The sequence below is a fragment of the Aulonocara sp. 'chitande type north' Nkhata Bay genome, linkage group LG14, assembly GCF_057382095.1.
Source record: "Aulonocara sp. 'chitande type north' Nkhata Bay isolate Kocher_YH1m ecotype deep benthic linkage group LG14, A_spYH_male_GT1.1, whole genome shotgun sequence".
NCBI classification, from domain to species: Eukaryota; Metazoa; Chordata; class Actinopteri; order Cichliformes; family Cichlidae; genus Aulonocara; species Aulonocara sp. 'chitande type north' Nkhata Bay.
In genome coordinates, this window is record NC_141357.1 from 13,066,408 (window position 1) to 13,086,938 (window position 20,531).

The 20,531-nt window shown below is 42.0% G+C and overlaps 1 protein-coding gene across 1 annotated transcript in view; it reads left to right on the top strand.

Moving 5' to 3' along the window:
- Positions 1–19,980, top strand: part of pid1 (phosphotyrosine interaction domain containing 1) — a 34,277-nt gene extending 14,297 nt beyond the window's left edge. The window contains exon 3 of the mRNA XM_086261036.1: positions 17,414–19,980. Coding sequence (XP_086117162.1) covers positions 17,414–17,914 — 501 coding nt within the window. The 3' untranslated portion in view covers positions 17,915–19,980. The remainder of the gene's footprint in view (positions 1–17,413) is intronic.
- The last annotated feature ends 551 nt before the right edge of the window (positions 19,981–20,531 follow it).

Here is a 20,531-nt window from a genome sequence, read left to right on the forward strand (position 1 = left end):
GGCAACTTCAAGTGGTGGTGGTGGGGCATTAGGGTTTTATTTTGCATGTCTGATGTTGTTTTTGGTCTCTAATGCTGTGTCATTAACAAGCATGTTGGAAACGGAGGTTTTTCTAACTTCGCTAAACTAAAACAAACCTTTCGTATCTGGCAGCTGACATTAAAGAACATTCCTGCCAAAAACAACCGACGTGGAACACACAGTCCCAGCTCTTGTTGGTATTTGTATTTGTTGGATCAGCGTACAGAACAGCGAACATGAACACACGCAGACTCATGCAGATGCACTCGTACTAAATGCATATACGTCTGTGGGGAGAAAAACATCTCAAAAGCAGCTACGAGGGCCAAAAGTGCTGAGTCCTCTTTGGCACTTCCCAAAAGCTCCAGAAGTTGAAGTGAAAGTCAGTAAGAGGACCTTTGCTGGCAGAGCAGAGCAGTTTGGTCTAGCTAGAAGAGACACAAGTTACCCAGCAGCGTTTCCACTGGCTCATATTGAGGTACAGGTGGGAGAAGGCCTCTTATGTGACTCAACATCATATGCTAGGAAGTTAATAAAATCAAACCTAATGCTGTGGAATTTACATAACTTTTATCCAGTATCCAGTCATGCATGACTGGGGCTCTCTGGTAACCACCGGTTGCTTGGTAAAAATATTATCGAGCTGGTTGCCAAGCGGTTGCTAGCTGTTGCTTGGTGAAATTGGCAGTAAAGAAGGGGCTGGACCAAAACCCTTCTTACAGTTACTTTGTTTGCCTACAGCTTGCTGCAGTTAGCTGCATTTTGAATTAAAAACATGCTGTTGTGTCTGCAAACTCCTTTTGAATATGTTGGTCTAGATTGCATTCAACTTTTCAAGTTTCAAGTTACTGCTTGGTGGCTAGTTAGCAATTGTTTGCAAACAAATTGGCAACTTCAGTGCAAACTACAGGTGAACATGGCAAATTGCTAGAAACCAAATCAGTCATAAGGAAGTTTTGAGGGTGGCACCCTCTTTGTGACAGTGGTGGTGCTTTACAAAAGGCCGGAGGCAGAGCTGGAGATGGCAGAATTGAAGACGCAGATTTTCATTGGGAGTAAACGCTATGGATGGAATTACAAATGAGTACATCAGAGGGACAGATCAGGTTGGACAGTTTTGGACACAAAGTTAGAGAAGCAAGGCTGAGATTGCTGGGACATGTGCAGAGGAAGGACAGTGGATATGTTGGATAAAGGCAGGAGGAAAAGAGGAAGACCTCAGAGAAGATTCACGGATGTAGTGAAGAAGACATGCAGAGGGTTGTTGTGACAAATGCAGTGTCACAAGTTACTGAGTCATCAGGATACTGGTGTTTCGCGTGTTACAGTTAATTTCCACTCACTTATTGTTTGTAATTACCAGTACATACACACATAAATAATTTCCTTCATCTGTCTGTCTGAGACTTCTTCAGATGTGAGTCTGCCTCGCTGCCTGCATCTGTTGGCTTCCGTAACTTCCTGTCTGAGTCACTACCTGCCTGTCTGCATATCTGTCAGCCCACCTCTGCTTTTTGGATTCCTTGCCATCCTTCCTGCAGAATATTATAGCATTTATTATCCCCACGGAGTGTTTTACGTTGCCTTCCGTGAACGTCTTATTTCACCCTCACTCTCTCCTCTCACATTCTCCGGCCGTGCACCCAATTTACAGACAGACAGGCAGGAAGGCTGGCTGAGGACTGCTGTTCCTCTGCCAAAGCTAGCAGCTAGCGAGCATGAAAGGCCACCTCTCATTGCCCCGCTTTCCCCGCCGCTGTCAAAGCGCTCCACTTCACATCCACTGACAACGTGTGCAATGTACTTTGCAGCCATGCCAGCTTCATCACCACACTTCATGGCAATTGTGAAATTACTCTGGAGTCCGCTTAAAAAAACAATATAATTTTGTTGTGTTTGAACTTAATTTGTTCTCTTCACCTAAGAGTAGAAAGTAGCTTTTGAGAGTTGCCTGGCCGGGACCCCGAGGAGTAGGGCTGAACGATTATGGAAAATAATCTAATTGCGATTTTTTGCCCCAATATTGCGATTGCGATGCAATATGCGATTATTTTTTAAGGTCTTTGTCTTCTGTATTATTAAACAAAGACAAGCAATACATCATATAGTATGGCCAATACTATATTACATTAATTTTAAACTGTTCTTTCCTGGAAGACAGACCTCTGTTATGATGACATGAGGTGATGCATGAATTGATGACTGACATTTTTATTTAACTTCTTCAATCACAACAGTATATTTGAACATACACAATAGTTTATTTTTAGCTTACAAACATCTGAGCATAAAGTGCTGACAAGGAACCCTGGTGTAAACATTAAAATGAAAGTCAGTACAATGTGCAGATTGCAGAAATATACATAAAAAAAATCGGTGGCTTTACCACACTCAGTTTTTCGACATCTGTGAACTACTAGACAGTCATTCAATTAAAAAATAATATTAAATAAATAAAACTAATAAATAAAAAATACACACATCTTACTGATCTCTGCAGTCAGTAACATTACACATAAAGTGCAAACATAATAGCAATTGTATAAACACACACACAAACACGCCTTTAAAGTTTAAAGGCGTGAAATTGGACGGTCTAGTTCTGATTAGCGTCACCGCTGTCTCGGTGGAGTTTAATAAACTCGGCCGTCTGCTTCTTGCTATCTAAAATATAACCAGACACTGGTGTAAATTCTCGACTGTCTCATACTTCTGTTTAATAAGTTTTCTGTTTGACGTTTAGTCAGCTGTGTGAAAACCAAGGAGGAACCCACCCGGGGGATTAATAAAGTTTTATTTTATCTAATCTAATAACTTTAATCTCAGCCAAACCGATTTACTCACGAACAAACAAAACACTGAAAAAAGCCCAACAATAACATTTTTAGGTTGTCTAAGTGAATTATATATTACGTTTAACCCGAGCAGCGAAACTCCGCGGTGATCTGAAAATGATGTGCCGGGAGTTGTGCCGTTCTCGGCCGCATCAGTAACCCTCGAGCTCCCGGCTAGCTGTCGAGCTGGTGGGTAGCAGACGCCCCTGAAAACGTCGAAGCACTTTTGCAAATATGGGATATCTTGATAAACCGAGCAGATATTTGATGTTTACACAACTACTTTCTCGCCTGAAAATATGTTAAAAGTTTATTTTGTGACCCAGAAAGATTAGTATGAGTAATTTTAAAACTTAGTAGCGGCCGCCATTGTTGGAAACTGGAGTTTGGCTGGGCCGCGCTATGAATTCTGGGATATGGTAGTAATTTGGACAGCCTTCGGCGCGTCGCTGTGACGTAATCGGTCTACAAATGCGGCCTCAGGAGGATGCAGCCCATGAATTTGGACATGTCCAGAGTATAATCGCAGCCTTTGCGGTTAGAAAATTGCACTTGATCATGTCGCGATATTATCGCAAATGCGATATATCGTTCAGCCCTACCGAGGAGTCAAACTGGCTTTTAGAAAAAGTGGGATTTTGGATGTGGCTATGAGGCACGAGCGCACAAGTCTCCAATTCAGACCCACCTTACGTATTTAACAGCCCAGCAGTGAGACAGACAGTGTGCAGTCTGTATAAGTGTTAACGTGAATGTCAAATGAAGGCTAATTACCCATCATTCACTGCTTTAAATTATATTTGTCCTGAAGACAAGAAGAGCAGAGCAGGAAAAAAATGAATCTGGGAACCTCTGGGAAATTGAACACTATATCAACGAGCAAATTCATTCAGCTTATGTTAGCCTGTCTGTCCAAAGGCAACAAAATCCTGCTAACAATATATCTAAGGTTTGCAACTTACCATATTATATTTCATTTGTTGGGGGAAAAGTGCAGAAATGAGTTGTTTTGGATTTGCTTCTGTAGTGCACCAAAAGGCACGGGGCATTCAGGCTCGCTGTAACACCGTAACATTGCTCTGTATTGACATCACTATGCTATGTTATCAGCTACTTCTGCTAGTCATAATTCCCCTCTGTCACTGACGTCATTCACGTCAGCAGCCCGTGCAATGCAGGCTGGTCCTACCATGCCTTTATCTAATCTGTTAGGCAGAGAGCCTTTTTGTCTGTCTCCATACTTGATATTCTGATGTCAGATTGTGCGCTGGATGCGCTGTCACTCCTCCTCCCAGAACAGAACATGCAGTGATGACATTTAAATCGTTTTTACCATGCAGTTGAGACGACTGGTGCTTCCAGCTGCCTGCGCTGTGGAATGTGCCAGCAGATTTGTATCAGCGTTTCTGGCATTTATGTGTATTTGTGTGTTCGTAGCTCGAAGCATCAGAATCACTGATGTGCAAACATTCCCGGGTTGTTTCATCCTCGTTTTAAAATTCAGCGATTGGTTTTCAGACCTCACTGAAAGGACAAGAGATGTTGATGAGAGCAGTATTCATGCTTCTGTTTAAAATTTAGCTTTACTCTGACCACCGAGAAACTGGAACTGTTGTAGAGAATAAGCTGAATTCACTCAAGTCCATGTCTTTATAAACTGCTAGTGGTGACAGTAGATGGTATAATTTGGCAATGAAATGAGAAGGTGCCAACATTTTATCACCATTTAATGAACATTACCTAAAACAACTATTAACTAAATGTGTGTGTGTATTTGCCAAGTTTCAAAGATCTTTCAATTTAGAGAAAGTGCTGTTTTGCTACTAGTTTAATTACTTTTAAGTTCTTTATTGTTGTTCAGTGAGAGAAAGCTAGTCTGTATTTGGGCTAACCAGTGCATTAAAGTCTGGTTCACTCTCCGAGGTGAAAACGTGGAGTACAACGGACACGCTGGTCCACTGTGTGGAAAAACCCCCCAAAACAACAGTGATTTGTACAAGGACCCATTGGAACACCTGCCAGTTTTTCCCATTTCAACCCCAGCCTATAAAGGATCAGTTACCTGTGTCACACACGTGACAGCCAGATCCAGGAAGTTAAAACTGTGATGACGCATGGCACATGTCCATAGTTATAACTATAGTCATAACTAACCCTGTACTTTTGTTACCACGTCTGGAATTACTGCTATTCTTATGCTACACACCGGCAAATAACTCACGAATTGCCGCTTTGTAACCATATATGTTTCGATCGTTACCAGTGAAAGCGCTTTGAAATCAGATTGTGCTTTTTGATAAACCCTGTATATTTCTTTATTTTAAATAAATAAAGAAATATAGACAAGCAGAATAAAGAATATTCTGCTTGTCGATTATTTTTATGTGAGCAGAAGTTAGTAAAGAATTGGGACAGAGGAGTTAAGTTATTCAGGCGTGTTACCTCTGCTAGCATCGCGACCAAATACTGTCTGTGGCCATGTTTTATTTTATTTGTTTCCCTGTGTCACCCACTTGATAGTCATTTAATGAAAGCAGGGAGGGAACTTTTGTCATTTGCATACAATACTACACCCTTGGTTTTCAATGCATACAGCTACTGAGTACTGATCCAATACAAGTGTTACAGCTTCATCATCATCATTCATTATTTGAGGAGGAAACGGGTTATTCATGTGTCAGGTAATGACTTTTTTGCGAGTACTATTGTCAGTGTAGTTGTACATAGTTGAATGGTGAGAAGTATATGCGTACAGTTTAGATAAGTTCCACCTTGCTCCATCTTTGGACTATCGAAAGTCTTGTGCTGCAGTAGGCTGTACGTAAGTGAGAGTGAATGAAAAAGCTCCTTTCATTTACACCAAAGGGCTTCTGTCTTGGCACTGAACCAGTCAGAGTAATTTCTTTTTTTTCCTTTTTTTTTTGGGCTGATACATACCACATCATCTCCCAACACAAACAAGCAAAAAACACACAGCGCTTTGAATCGGGATAAAAAAAAGAAGCTGATCCATCTTCGCGTGCCGTGACTAGCACAGCCAGCTGGACTGTGCTGATTCAATACATTTAGAGGAATTTTAACAACCACTTCAGGAATGCTGAATTCGCAAGCAGTGGATTCCCAGTCTTGTTGGAGACACAGAGGCTTTACAGAGGGAGACACCTTCTACTGTCAACAGTTGCATAGTTGTGCAAAGCTAAAGGATATACAGTACGACTTTGGTGTCAGTAAATATCTTTATCATACTGATGTAAATATTTTGGGCCAGTACAGTACTGAATATTTGACAACAGTGTGTAACTGATATTATTTCCCTTAAATGCAAACCAATGTATGACTGCTGATGAAAACAAATGAAAGGACAAACCTGAACCTTTGAAAGAAGGAATGCTTTCGGGAACAATGGCATTCCATCTCTCAAGTAAAGATTAGACTTACACTTTATGTTGGTTCGGGACATTTTCCCTTCACAAGTGTTGTTTTTTCTGCAGTTCTTTTTCAAATTACCTGCTAGTTTTCTTTCATCCATAGATAATAGCAGGTATTTTGCTAACTCTTGGCAGCCAACATTCAAACACCACCGCCAGAAACAAATCTGAAATGTTTCCAGATAGCCGGTGATTGTGGCGTGAACAAAAACAATTACATTTTCGTGCCGATATTCTATCTTTTATCATTTGGAAAAGATTGTAACATTTGGATGGAGCAAACTACAACCAGCTGGGTTGGTGGGGGGACTGTGTGTTTAGTCTGCACCACCTGTTTGCCCTTGGACCGGTTTCTGAGAAGGTGGCTTAAATGCAGAAATGACAAGCTCCAGAAGTGCTCCTGACCTGCCTTCACATCACAGTCTGTTCCCAAAGCTGATCCATCAAGACCAAACAGCTACTCTCAACAACCGCGTCTGTGTTCTGGTCTCAAACTCGCTTCCTTGTCCTCTCAGCTCCTTCCTCTTTCTTCCTCCATGGTCCCAAAGGGAACGTCTGTAGGGACAGGTATCTCTTTATCGAGTCCTCCCTCATCTTTCTCTCATACTACCCGCTCTTCTCTTTTCATCCTTTTAGATCCTTTCTCTAGTGAAGGCCGAACCGGCTGTGGCTCCAGCGGCACTAGCTCTACACCTTTCATCCACACAGACATGCGTGTGTGCTTACACACGAATAACGACTCACACTGAGATAGACAGGCGCAGACAGGATGTTCCCGTCTCTTCCCACCGGCTCACTTGCTGGGCTGCGGATGTTTTTTCAGTCCCCCTCTGTGTGTCCCCTGCTTTCTTCTACCCTTTTTTGCATTCACTCAGCTGTTATTAATAAACTTCTCTTTTCTGTCTTTGCATGTCTGTTTGTTCTTTACCCTACCACAGTTGTGGCTTTCATTGCATTGTTGTGCTTGGATCCACTGATTCATTCAAAATGGGAAATGTCAGAAACAGTTTGTGGTGCCGTGCTACACGATTTAATGTGTTTGCATGCATGTTCTCCGCAGTGCTCTATGATTTTAATTAGTAAGAGATGCTGAGTCCTTTGTAGTGTTGTAAACACAATAGGGTAACACCTACAGTTTTTATGCTCATTTTCCGATTTATTAAGTCTACCTCAACCAGTCCTCAGAAATTTCGCTCCATTGATGAGAATCACCCGTTCCACCACATCCCAAAGGTGCTCTGTTGGACTGATATCTGGTGACTGTGGAGGACATCTCTCCAGTGAACTCTGAGGGCGTGAGTGTTGTCCTCAGTGATAGGTGGCACCACTTGGACAAAACCTCCACATCAGCGCTGGTATGGGAGGAGAAGAAGTCAACACTAGAAGCAGAGGAGTCTCAGACGTTTTTTTTTATAAAGTTCTGGAAAGAACAGTGATTGGCTTATTATGATGTATTCCGTTTCAAGTCAGAACTTCCGAGTTTCCTGTTGGAATTTTTCAACTGGAATGTTCCCTCAAGTCAGACATCCAGCTAGAAAAGCCCCATCAACTCCTGCGTAACAGTCCAGGCTGGCGATAGTGGACATAAGCAGTAGTACAACAGCAAAAATTGTAACAATATACTGTATTGATACAGCAAATAACCACTGCAAATTTTTTTGTGTGATGATGCTTTATGAATACAGGAGTACCAACTTTTGATATTAAATAAATTCAAATACTCTGAAGACGGGGTCTCATCTCATTCGTCACCATTCTGAGATAACATTGGTCGATTGTTATCTCGAATCAGCTCAACTGAAAAACAAAAAAACAGCTATTGTGCTAGTTTGCTAGAGATTCATGAATGGGTCAAACTTGCTATCGATCAAAACAAGTCTGACTTTACTGGAATGTGCTCAGCGTGCTAGCTCTGACTTCCAAGGCAAATGAAATGCAGTATTGGTTAGGACTGACCTTATGTTTCTTACTAGAATTTTTTGCTGTACCATTTTAGCTCTTTTTCTTTTGTCAGTTTAACACCTAGCTTACAAGCTAAATGGGGGTGTCCAAATTCATAGGCTGCATCCTCCTGAGGCCGCATTTGTAGTCCGATTACGTCACAGCAACGTGATGAAGGCTGTCCAAATTTGTAGACTCCTCCAAATGCAGCCGACAAATGTGCTCCTTTTCCCCAGATTTGAAGGATGGGTCGGGTATATCCTTTGTGGCCCACCATATCCCAGAATTCATAGCATGGCCCAGCCATGTCCAGTTTCCAACAATGGCAGCAGCTACTTACGGGGAGATCATGGCTCAAGAGTTGGCAGTTCGTCTTGTAATCGGAAGGTTGCTGGTTTGAGTTCCGACAGTCTCGGTCGTTGTGTCCTTGGGCAAGACACTTCACCCGTTGCCTACTGGTGGTGGTCAGAGGGCCCGGTGACGCCAGTGTCCGGCAACCTCGCCTCTGTCAGTGCGTCCCAGGGCAGCTGTGGCTGCAATGTAGCTTGCCATCACTAGTGTGTGAATGTCGGTGTGAATGGGTGAATGACTGAATTTAGTGTAAAGTGCTTTGGGGTCCATGGGGACTAAGTAAAGCGCTATACAAATACAGGCCATTTTTACCATTTACTTACTCTTTCCAGGTCGCAAAATAAACTTTTAACGTACTTTCAGGCGAGAATGTAGCTGTGTAAACTTCAAATATCTGCCCGGTTTATCAAGATATAACATATTTGCAAAAGCGCTCCAACATTGTCTGTTACCCACCAGCTCGATAGCTAGCCGGGACGAGAACAGCAAACTCCCGGCAAACCCCCCGTGGTCTTTTGCTACTCAAGTTAAACATCATATATAAGTCACTTAGATAACTTAAAAATGTTATTGTTTGGCTTTTTTCAGTGTGTTATTTGTTCGTGAGTAAATCGGTTTGGGTGAGATTACAGCTGAATACACAGAAGTGTGAGATGATCGAGAATTTACGCCAGTGTCCTGTTATATTTTACATAGCAAGGAGCAGACGGCTGAGTTTATTAAACTCAACCAAGACAGCTGGTGAGACAAATCTGAAGGCTAGACTGTCCAATGTCACAGCTGCTCACTTCTGGCCTACCCGGCCTGTGGAGGACCCGGCCCATGTAGACCGCAAAGGCCGGGTCCTCAGGAGGATGCAGCCTATGAATTTGGACACCCCCATGTGCGCATTTGAGCAAAGCTAGCTGTTCCCCTGTTTTCAGTGTTTGAGTCATTCAAAGTTACCCATCTGGTGGCAGGAGCTTCAAGCATAAACTACAGACGTCTGAGTGGTGTCAGTCTAATTTAACTCTTTGACCTAATGTGGATTCTACCTCGAGTTTTTTTTTTACACTAGAAGCAGCCAAGCTAGCAGTGCTACCAGAAACTAGCCAACGAACACTCCAACTGCCTCAGATGATCATGAAGCCCATCGGTGCTGCCATTATCCTCACCATTCTTCGAACAAAGCTGGACTATAAAGTGACATCATATCTGCTGGTGCAAGTTGTTGCTGTGCACCTCTCGATTTAGATTTTTATGACCTCGCACGTTGCACCTTGAATGATAACAACAGAAGCACTGAGATTCAGCTATTTTGCAGAGGGAGACTTTCTGGGGAAAAGAATAAAAAAAATCTGCGATTTCTTTGTTTTTGGTTTTGCACTGATGTGCAAGATTTTGTCTCAGTGGCGCCACCTATGGTTCAGGAGAATACCGCAACAGGAACTCGAACCCTCTGCGCTAACATAAATGGTATGAAACTGTGCAAAGCAACGACTGGGGCTCTTGCAGTCTTGCAGGTGGCAGAAGGCATTTGAGATTCTCGCAGTGTACAGTAAGAGAAATGGAGAGTGAGAGAATAGAAAAGGACAATGGGTTAAACCAGAGTTGGTAATAGCAGCCACATGTCGGCACACATGCAAATGTTTAACCACGCTCCCTCCCCTCTCTGTCACAATCTCAAACATTCCCACTGCTTCTCTTTGTTTTTGTGTCTCGTTGACAAAGCAGGTATGCTTTTGTCTACACCACAATTCCAGCAGATAGTTTAAATTTCAATTTCACATAAGCTTGTTTTCTAAACCTTGCCGTTCCCCTTACTCTCTGTTTTTTCTGTCCACATTTGCTTTATTTATCTTTACAACATCCTTTCTTTGCAGCCCCCAAGGCCTTTGTTCCTGTAACTGATCCTCATTTCTGTCTCCATATTGCTTCACATGCAATCAGCATTTCCACTCTGGCGGGATAGAAATAACGGCGAGGCTTTGAAGAAGTGCAGAATAGTAGAGGGGAAGCGGGTGAAGGAGTTCGCTGAAGAAACAGGTGAAAGAGAGAGGACAGAGTGGAGGGGAAAAGATACGAGTGGAGGAATGAAGGAGAAACTCATGGAAAGTTGAAACAAGGTTGCCAGGACGTAGCCAGACTGCCAGATTAGAGCACAGCACACGTGTTGCTGTCTGGGATTTATGGATTGATGTAGCAGTTTTATCAAGAACCTGATGTGGAGATAGCTACAGCCTCAATGGTTTGCTTCATTCACTGCACAAACTCTGACAGAGCCCTGTGGCGAGCATCCACGTTTGGCTTGGAGATCTTGAAGGTTCTCATAACCTGTGCTGAGACCGAGTCCAACCTGAATCACATCTCTCCTGTCTGCAGAACTGATTATGATCTGAGTCCGTCTGGTCATTGTGAAACTGTCCCAATGCGCACACACACACACACACACACACACACACACACACACACACACACACACACACACACACACACACACACACACACACACACACACTATGGCTGTAAAAAGTCAACCACTAACCTCTCGTGCCTCTTCAGCTGGATTCCAGACACAGATTGTGTGCAGAGCCATCTAAACACTGCTGCTTTAAAGTGTCAGTCATTTAGCTGGTGTCAAATGTTGGGAAAGAATGCGTGCTTTCAATTTTAATGTGATCAGTCACGTCTTTTTCTGCCCTTTTCAATTTAATTTAAAAAAGAAAAAACTAATTTAAAGAGCAAAACAAATGTTTTTTTTAAACATCAGGGTGTTTGGTTTAATACTTTGACAATATTTCTAAAAAATAGGAATAGATTCAAGAAGGAACTGCAACAGCTTCTCTATCAAAAATCTTAATTCCTCATATCCACGTTGTTTTGTTTTTCTATTTTCTATTAAAAAATATAGTAGGCAGAGCTCTCAACAACTTCCTGGTTTTATCCTAAAAGCAATTAAATTGACCCAATACCATGGCTTTTGGAAACATTGGACTCTGAGTGAATCATTACCACAAAATGAACAGAACTCACACTATCACATCGCTTATAAGATGCTGTATACACTTTAGCGACATACATGATCAGTTGCTTGTTGTCTAATCATTGAATCACATGGCACCAACTCAATGCACATGTAGGCACGGTCAAGACGACATTGAAGCTCAAACTGAGCATCAGAATGAGGAAAGAAGCACGGTTGTTGATGCCCTGGGCTGGTCGGAGTATTTCGCAAACTGCTGATCTACTGGGATTTTCCCACACAGCAATCTATGGGGTTTACAGAGAATGATCTGAAAAACTGTTCTCTGGGTTTCAGGATGGTGGTGTAATGATCTTGACACACTTTGTGCCCCACTTAGTGCTAAATGTGCATCATTTAAACCACAGTGTGCCCATGTTTTGCTTCCAGCGGGGTAAACCGCCACAAAGTTCATGTAAATCATCTAAAGCAGGTTTCTTCTTCTGTACTCACATGGCCTCCACAGTCACCAGATCTGAGCAGAGCACTTTTGGGATGTGGCCGACAAATCTGCAGGAATTGTGTGATTGTGTATCATATCAATATGGTCCAAAATCTCGGAGGAATGTTTCCGCCCACGTTTCAATTCTGCGCCACGAAGAATTGACGCAGTTCTGAAGGCAAAATTGGTCCAACCTGATACTAGCAAGGCGTACACAATAAAGTATGTGTGTCAGTAAGTGTATATGTCTGTGCTGTTTTTATTTCCATTTTCTCTCCTCAAGACACTTGACCTGAAATCATTTCACCTGCAGTGATTGCTGACACTTGCAGAATAACTGCTTTCAAAGTTAAAATCTACACTTTAATAGGGAAGAAACCAGAAGAGGAACTGGTCCTCTTTCGATTGGTCACTTTCATAGTATCCTAGCAACAATGTGGATGTTATTTTATACCGGAAATGCATTTTGGAAAATTAAGTTCCCCAAATGTATTATTAACAGTTCGTGTTTCCTGTGTACCACTGGATGCACTCACATGTATTGCTGGGTAGCTTTGACACTGAAGAAACGATGGCTCAGTTCTTTGTTCACATATTAAAATATAACCTAATAATATAAAAGCTGGATCTGTGCTGCCTTTAATCAGCAGCCAAGCCTAATAATAATCTCCAGATTTAGTTTCACATTTAGTTTGTCTGGAGTTCAAACAGTAGATGCACATTTATCACCTAGAGAGCACATTTTTAAAACCAGGTGTAAATGGGCTCAGTGTTGTCTCAGGAAAAAAATACCAGTGCAGATGAAATGGGTGATTCATGCACCGCAAACCAGAAAATCATGCACTTCCAGAGTTTTACTCGTCTATTTTCCTCTTTTTCTTCACATGAACACTGCCTCATTGAGCAATATTTTATTCTATTTCTAGCTGTCTCTCATCTTTCTTCTTGAGCAATCTAACAGTTTCCTCTTCAGCTGCATGTTTGGTTTGGACTTTAAAGAAATAAACTAATGTTTGCTCAGTCTGCTGACCTCCTCACTTCACACATTCCTCACTTATCTTTCTGTGTGCGCTGCACACACATGCACAAACCTGTATAGCTCTAGTATTAGTCTCTGCTTTCCTACAAAGTTAAGAAATTTACCACGACCAGCTTGGACTTGCCAAAATTAAATAGCAAAGTTTTGCTTTGAAAATCAAACATGTTTGTATCCTCTTGACCTCCTGGCTGGTCCCCTCTGAAAGCATCCCGAGAATGGATTTATTTGCTTTCAATAGCAGGCTGCTGCGGCTCTTTTTGAACAAGGCAGATCAACTAGATTATATCCTGATTTTCAAACACAGTAGCAGAATAGAGCCAGCGGAGCAGACATGTGGATGTAAGAGAAAACATTTAACTGTCTTTTTTTTGGCCTTGAATACAACCTGGCAAAGCAGCCAGCCTTCATTTAACTAGGAAGCAAGCAATCAGTAAAAACAACGGCAGATTAAACAAGTAACTCAATATCAAAATGGGAGACGCAGTGAAAAGTAACCATAATGACTCTTTATTTCTATTTGACGTACAAAAGGCACATTGTGGATGGTTGATGTATCTTGGCGTAGTCTTTGGATCTGTTGGCTGACTGAGTAACCGCCGTTTGGCTGCGAGAGGGTGTTGGGGCGGTTGGCTATCAAAACCACCCAGCCTCCAGGCTGCTCCTGCAGACCTGTGGTGCTCAGCTGAATGATGAATCCAGTGTGAAGCCTGCATGTCTCACATTAGTGCCCACCACTAATGAAAACCAGGCATGATCCAGGCTGCATTCGCTGCCTGGATCTCTTCCCATGTTTTAAATTGGGAATCCACATTTTGTTGTACTGTAATCAGGGAATCGTGATATTATGAGGGCTCCTACACCATAGAGGGAGGCTGGAGTTTGTTTATATAAATGGAACAAATACAGATGCTACTTTTAAACAAGCTTTCCAGAGGATTCTTTGACCTACTTTTATGTGAGTTTATTCATCGGTCCACCTTATACTAGAGATGGCACGATACCACTTTTTTATGTCCGATACCGATACCGATATCAAAACTTTGGATATCTGCCGATACCGATATGAATCCGATATAGTGTTTTTTAATCAACAAAGCTGTTTTTTAAATATCTTGCTGCATTTTGTATAAGTTCATACTCAAGTTTAAAACAACAACTACACTAAAGCTATTCTGTTATACCTGTATGCAAAAAAAAATATTTCATGGTTCAGCAATACTGATCAATCTAATAAACTTAAACCTACACCATCCTCCCTATTCTGGTATTTTAAAGAGTACTTAGCATAAATATTAAGCAACCTAACTAATAGGGTTCCAACTCCCAGCAACAACAAAAATAAATAAATAAAAAATAGGGACCCACCCCTCACGCACCACCTCATGATGCTTAATCGACGTAATCAACCTTAATTTCATGCAGTGTGAAAAAAAAATGCACAGAAATCAATTATTTTTCAAGAAATATTAAATAGATTCAACATCTTTCTTCAACAAAATTGCAGACTGCACAGATGGTACCTTCACAAAGGAAAAAGTACTATAGCTTACTAGGGTATATATATTATATATATTATATATTATATATATATTACTATATACAGTAATGGACTTCTATTCATTTTGCATCAAATTAAAACTTTGGCTGTCAGATAATTATTTATTAAAAGCTAGACATTTTAAATGAGAATAAGAAAGAAAAGTATGTCTTTGTGCCCCCTTTTCCCTGTTAATGCCCTATCGGTCCCCCTGGCTAAACTTTGCTAGATCCGCCCCTGCACAGTTACCAGCCGTCAGCTGCGTAGAAAAAGATCCTCGAGTAGAAAGTAATATTAAATAAATTCTAACAACAGCTTATCGAGCTTAAACGTGCTGCTGTTGTTCAGCCGCTGGTTTCCTCTTTCTGGTGCAAAGTGGGCCAAAAGCAAACTAGAGACACGGACTCGCGACAGAAAAGCCGATCAGCCGATCGTTAAGCAGTTTCATGATTGAAGTAGCAGCAAGAAGAGGCAGTCGTTTGTTAAGCTTAACGCAGGAATGCTTTACAAACATTCAGAGATGGACTTACACACTTGCTTTACTTCTCTCGGGATAACTTTGTCGGAGATGAAATGCCGGGTTGCTAGCGAAGCTCCACATGCTATCCAGACCACCGACAGGTCCCGCATGCCACAGCCGCTCTATCACGTGATGCATACTGCTCCGACGTGCTAACGTTCTGAGGTGAGTTACGGTGTGTTGCAAGTTTTGTGAGGTGCTTTCGTGATATTTAATGGATCGGATTACATTTTTTATTTTTCTCCGATATCCGATCCAGTAATTTAGGTCAGTATCGGACCGATACCGATACGTAATATCGGATCGGTCCATCTCTACCTTATACTGGCAAAATATTCTAAACACTGTCTGTCCGGTTTGCAGCGTCATGTTGAATTCTGTCTTTAAAAAAATCTGAGATGCCTTTTCTGTGCTTTACTGTTTTAAACTTTTTACAAGATTAAAAGAATGGTACTATTGTACTCCTACATCTATGTGTACACATTTTTTAGACCACTAAAGCAAATAATACTTTAAATTTCACATTTTTGAATTCTGAGAATTCAGAAATGAATCAAGAATAATGTTCAACCACTGAAACTTAATTTTTCTGGTCAGGAATGTTTCATATGGCAGTGAATCAAAGTCACAAAATGAGTCTGAATGTTGAACAAGCATTTTCAGTACAGATCTAAGGCTACTATAAACACATCAACTACAACTCCCTGTTGTAATTACTACATTTCTGTTTATACATGAATTAAACAAAACAAAAGGGTCTCGTGGCATTGGCCTTTATAAAATCCACTAAATGTATATTTAAAAAGGAAAGAGGAGACTGGAGAAACACCCTTCAAGCATGTTATAATTGTTGAAGTTGCATACTTGGTCCACCAGAGGGCAATCTGCAACTTCCTTGCTGGCAACAGTGTTTGGATTGCCACAAAAAACCAGCTGATCTGAGTGGAGTTGGACAGACTCGAAAAAGTTAAATAACGGCACCTAAAATGTGTTTTGTGTTGAATATATATCCATATCTGACCTTTTTGATCACCAGATATCGGTATCAGTCGAAAACTCCTGTATCGTTTGGGCTCAATTAATGATACATTAATTTCATAATCGTGTCCCCCAAGCTTTTTGGTCCAGGTCCAGCTTTTCAGTTTTCCAGCTTTATGGTAATTGCCCTAAGCTTGGCCTGTCTATCCTCAACGCTTACACTGAAGAGTCCCATGCAGTCAAAAATGTAGCAGTGAACCAGCGCAGGTAGACTCGACTGGTCCAGACTAAACAAAATGGAAGCAGTTAAATTATATGATTAAATAAACCATGGCCCGGGCCTCTGCTTTGTGTCATTTTCTGTGTTTTTTGTCAGTCTGGCATGGATATCTGTTGGATGACGTTTTTGTTATCAGAATAGATGTGAGGATGGATATTTGGCTGGAATTTCTTTGGGAATAGTTTTATCAAGATCACTGTCTAGTTTGACATTCGAGTGTCGTGCATTGTGCCAGAAATGTTCACATTCAACACACATCACAATTCATAAATTCATAAATGTTGATATGATTGATACACTTTCCTCTCCTTTAGAATTTGCTTTTATTGTTGCTCACATGCTATCTGGAGCTATATTTTAAATATGCACTGCATGCAAGCCAGCCTCAGCGAACTCTTAAAGGGTTCAGAGTATTCCCCTGCCCCCGAATAAACAGGCAGGGGGGAAAACTCTTTGAGTGTTTGACTCATAGCAGGCATCTCCTCTGTGTATTTTTGTAAAGCCATAAAGAACAGCATGTAGAGAAGTGCACAAGTCAGCCATTATTTCTGGGCTGCTCTTGAACTGGCCACACTCCCCCCAAAAAACTCCAGCTTTGTTCGCTTCTTACGTCTCCCACCTTATCTCTCTCCATCTCCACAGTCTATCACTCACAGTGATAGACTTTCACAGTGATTAGTTTGACGACGACGACGAAGGCTCGTTTTGCTGTGATCATTCAGATCACATTCAGTTACAGAGTGACTCAGCAGTGACTTGCAGACGTTTACATGAGCTGAATGGGTGGATGCTCTTTTATAGATGCTGAAATATGATGTAATTATAACATGAAAAAAGATTATCCTATGCCCACTTATTTGTGGTGTTCCTCAAGGATCCAACCTTGTCCCACTGTTGCTTAGTTTACACCTTTTATGTTTAACTAAAGATTAAAGCACAGCGGTTCATTAGTAACCAATTTCATATGTAGATTTGTTAAGCATTGCATTGTAAATTAAAAAAAGAGTCTCACTGTAGATTTATGTATCTTGTTTGCTACAGGTGACCTATCTGGGCAAGGTGACAATCTCTGGGACGCAGTTCCTGTCTGGCTGCACAGAGTCGGCGGTGGTCGGTCTGGTGGAGCATCGCGCCCTGGCTCAGCAGCAGGGCACTTGTCCGGCTAGCGGCTCTCTGCTGGAGATCCGGCCCTTTCAGGTGCGTCTTCACCACATGGACGATCGCGGAGAGGCATCAGTAACCATGGACACCTACCAGGTGGCGCGCATCGCCTACTGCACAGCTGACCACAGCGTCAAACCCAACATATTTGCCTGGATCTACCGGGAGATCAACGACGACCTGTCCTTCCAGATGGACTGCCACGCTGTGGAGTGCGAGAGCAAGCTGGAGGCCAAGAAGCTGGCGCACTCGATGATGGAGGCTTTCCGCAAGACTTTCCACAGCATGCGTAGCGACGGCCGCATCCACAAGAGCGGGTCAACGGACGACTTTGCGGAGGACTCGTCCACCCCCGAAGACTCTACCCCAGACGATGGTTGAACTAAAACACAATACAATAAACACAAGATCCCCATCCTAACAAAGTGAGGGCTGACTGGAAGGATGGACAGATTACCTTCTCTCTCTCATTCTCCCTTGCTATTTTTCTGTTATCTATATGAAATAAAATGAACTGACCATATGAACCAATGCACCCAAGACAGTGAAGTAGCTTTTAACTATCGTAAAGGAAGTTACGAAACAATATTTACATAGAGGAATAGCAAAGTGCTGCCCCATTTTGAGTAAATACTCAGCAAATAGGCACCTTTCTAGTTGTTCTCAGTTGAATCTCTCAACGTTTCCATTTGCAACCCCTGTCAGCGCCTATCGTTCCTTAACCTTTAGATCAAGGAAACAAAGAAAACAAAGTTAAGTCCATGTTCTCCTAGCACCAGGTCAGAATAATCTACTGCCACTCTTGCCATGTAGGGACTCAGCAGAAAGATGTCTGGTCCCAACTCAGAGTTTATATGAGACTGTTGGAGCACATACATTCTTGAAATGTTTGATTATGTGGAACGTAATGCCTTCAGCCTTGGCAACAGCAAACGAGAACGTGAAAGTAAAGCTAGGCCTTTACGCACTGCTCATATCTTTGCTATCGTACCTTAGTCCGAACCCTGAATATTATTCACAGAGCATAGCTGTTGATTCATTTAGACGATAGAGCTACTGCCTCTGTCTCTTAAAAAAGATTCAGAGTACGCGTACGGCACCTGGGAGAACATAGGTGCGAAATGTCTTTTAGAAGTTCTCACTGGAGTGAAAGCCCAGCCCCGTCCGAGACACCTTAACCACCCACATCCGACTTCTGTTTTAAGTATACCAAAATTCAGGCTCTCTTTTGCCTGTCACATTATGTGCCTCACTTTCCTCTCACATAAGTTTGGTCTCTTACCCAGGTCCCAGTGTGTATGCGTGGCCGCGTGTCTGCTCACAAGGTTTTATCCTACTCTTTGTCGGTGTAATTCCCAATTCTGTACTTTGTGTATATGGGGTGTACATGCGAGTGCTTGCAACTGTGTGTGTGTGCATGAAAAAGAAAAGGTAAGAGACGAGGAAGTACAATTCGTATTGTACGATTAGCTAGAAGTGAAGAGAGCATCTGCTTTTAAAATCAGGCGTCGTACTACGACCATTTGCCAAGTTTACTCAACTCCGTCTTGTACCAATCAAAAAGATAAGAGCGAGTGATTAAATGTGCCAGTCACACTGAGGTTGTAAGACCCCCTAAATCACAGCCATTCGAGATATAACGACTTACACCTCCTGGCCTCTGCTGAATGTATGAGTCCGACATACTGTGAGCACCTCACAGCATCTCCAGTCACGTCCAGTCTCCCGTAATCTCCTCGTGCTCTCAGACAGCTCTAAGGGGGGGTGCTGCTCTGGCCCCGCAGGCAGTCGGCCAGTGACCAGCTGTCTCTGTGTGCTCTGTGTCATCCCTCCGAGTGACTGAGGCACCGTTGTGGAGGAGGAAAAAAAAACCCGAACTCTTTCTTCTTTTCTAACTGAACTGTCCTGAACAGACTGGAAACCATCGGTTGGAAATGGTCTTCAGTCAGCGACTCCAGCAGAATATTCAAACTTGTGTAAAGCTATACAAATGTTACACACATGTTGTATTTGATTCTTGCCTGATAAGCTTATGTAAATACAAATGTATCACTTCCCAAATATTACAGTATAAATGTCGATAGCTATTTTAAGTAATAAAGAAAAAATGTTGAGAACCATCATACAATACAGAAACAGTATTATAAAGCTTACTGTGAATAATAAGTGGAGAGCCTGATAGTGGTGGCTGTGAGTATGTGTGTGTGTGCACGCGTGTGTGTGTGTGTGTGAGGAAGAGATTTTATGTGTTTGGGGGAGTGCTGAGTATGGACAAGGCCAGAGGACGAGAACAGGAGAGAGCGTTTCTAAAGCTGTAGATTATACTGTGCCATGTCTGTCTGGAAACTCAGACGCGCTTTAAATGTTTAAAAAAATGTTACCGTAAGTGTTTTCTATACAGTGTTTGCAAAAATCAAAAATAATTGCATATAAAGTATTTACCAAGACCGAGCGTACGACAGTGTGGTCTGTTCTCTCTCAGTTTTCACTTCTGTCTCGTGTGTTCCCCCCTTTCGCCCAGATCTCAGCTAAAAGACGTTTTTTTGTTCTCCAGACTCTGCTGTATTTTAACCTGATGGATTCCCCGCTGAGGCCGCATGTGGGAGGATAAATACAAGGCATGCTCAGTTTCAGAGCAAACAGAATGGGTAACCAGATGATGTTCTGACGAGGTGCCAGGACAGATGTACACCATAACCTCAAGTGTCTGCTTATCCTCCATATGTGCAATGTTTCCACGCTTGATTGGGTTTTTTCCTGAAACCTAAAATGTATAAAAATCTCTTTTGTGGTGCATAATGTGCTGAGCAATTCCAGCATCTCCCACAATGCTCTAAACATACTCCTAAAAATAGCTTTATGGTGTGTTTCAGGTTTAAGTGTGACACAGCCACAGCCTTGTCCATCCTCTGAGGAGGTTTTTTTACTCTCCCCATTCTTCACATTCCTCAGACTTCCTCAGATCTTCCCTTTTATTGTCTTGTGTTGCTGTCCTCTC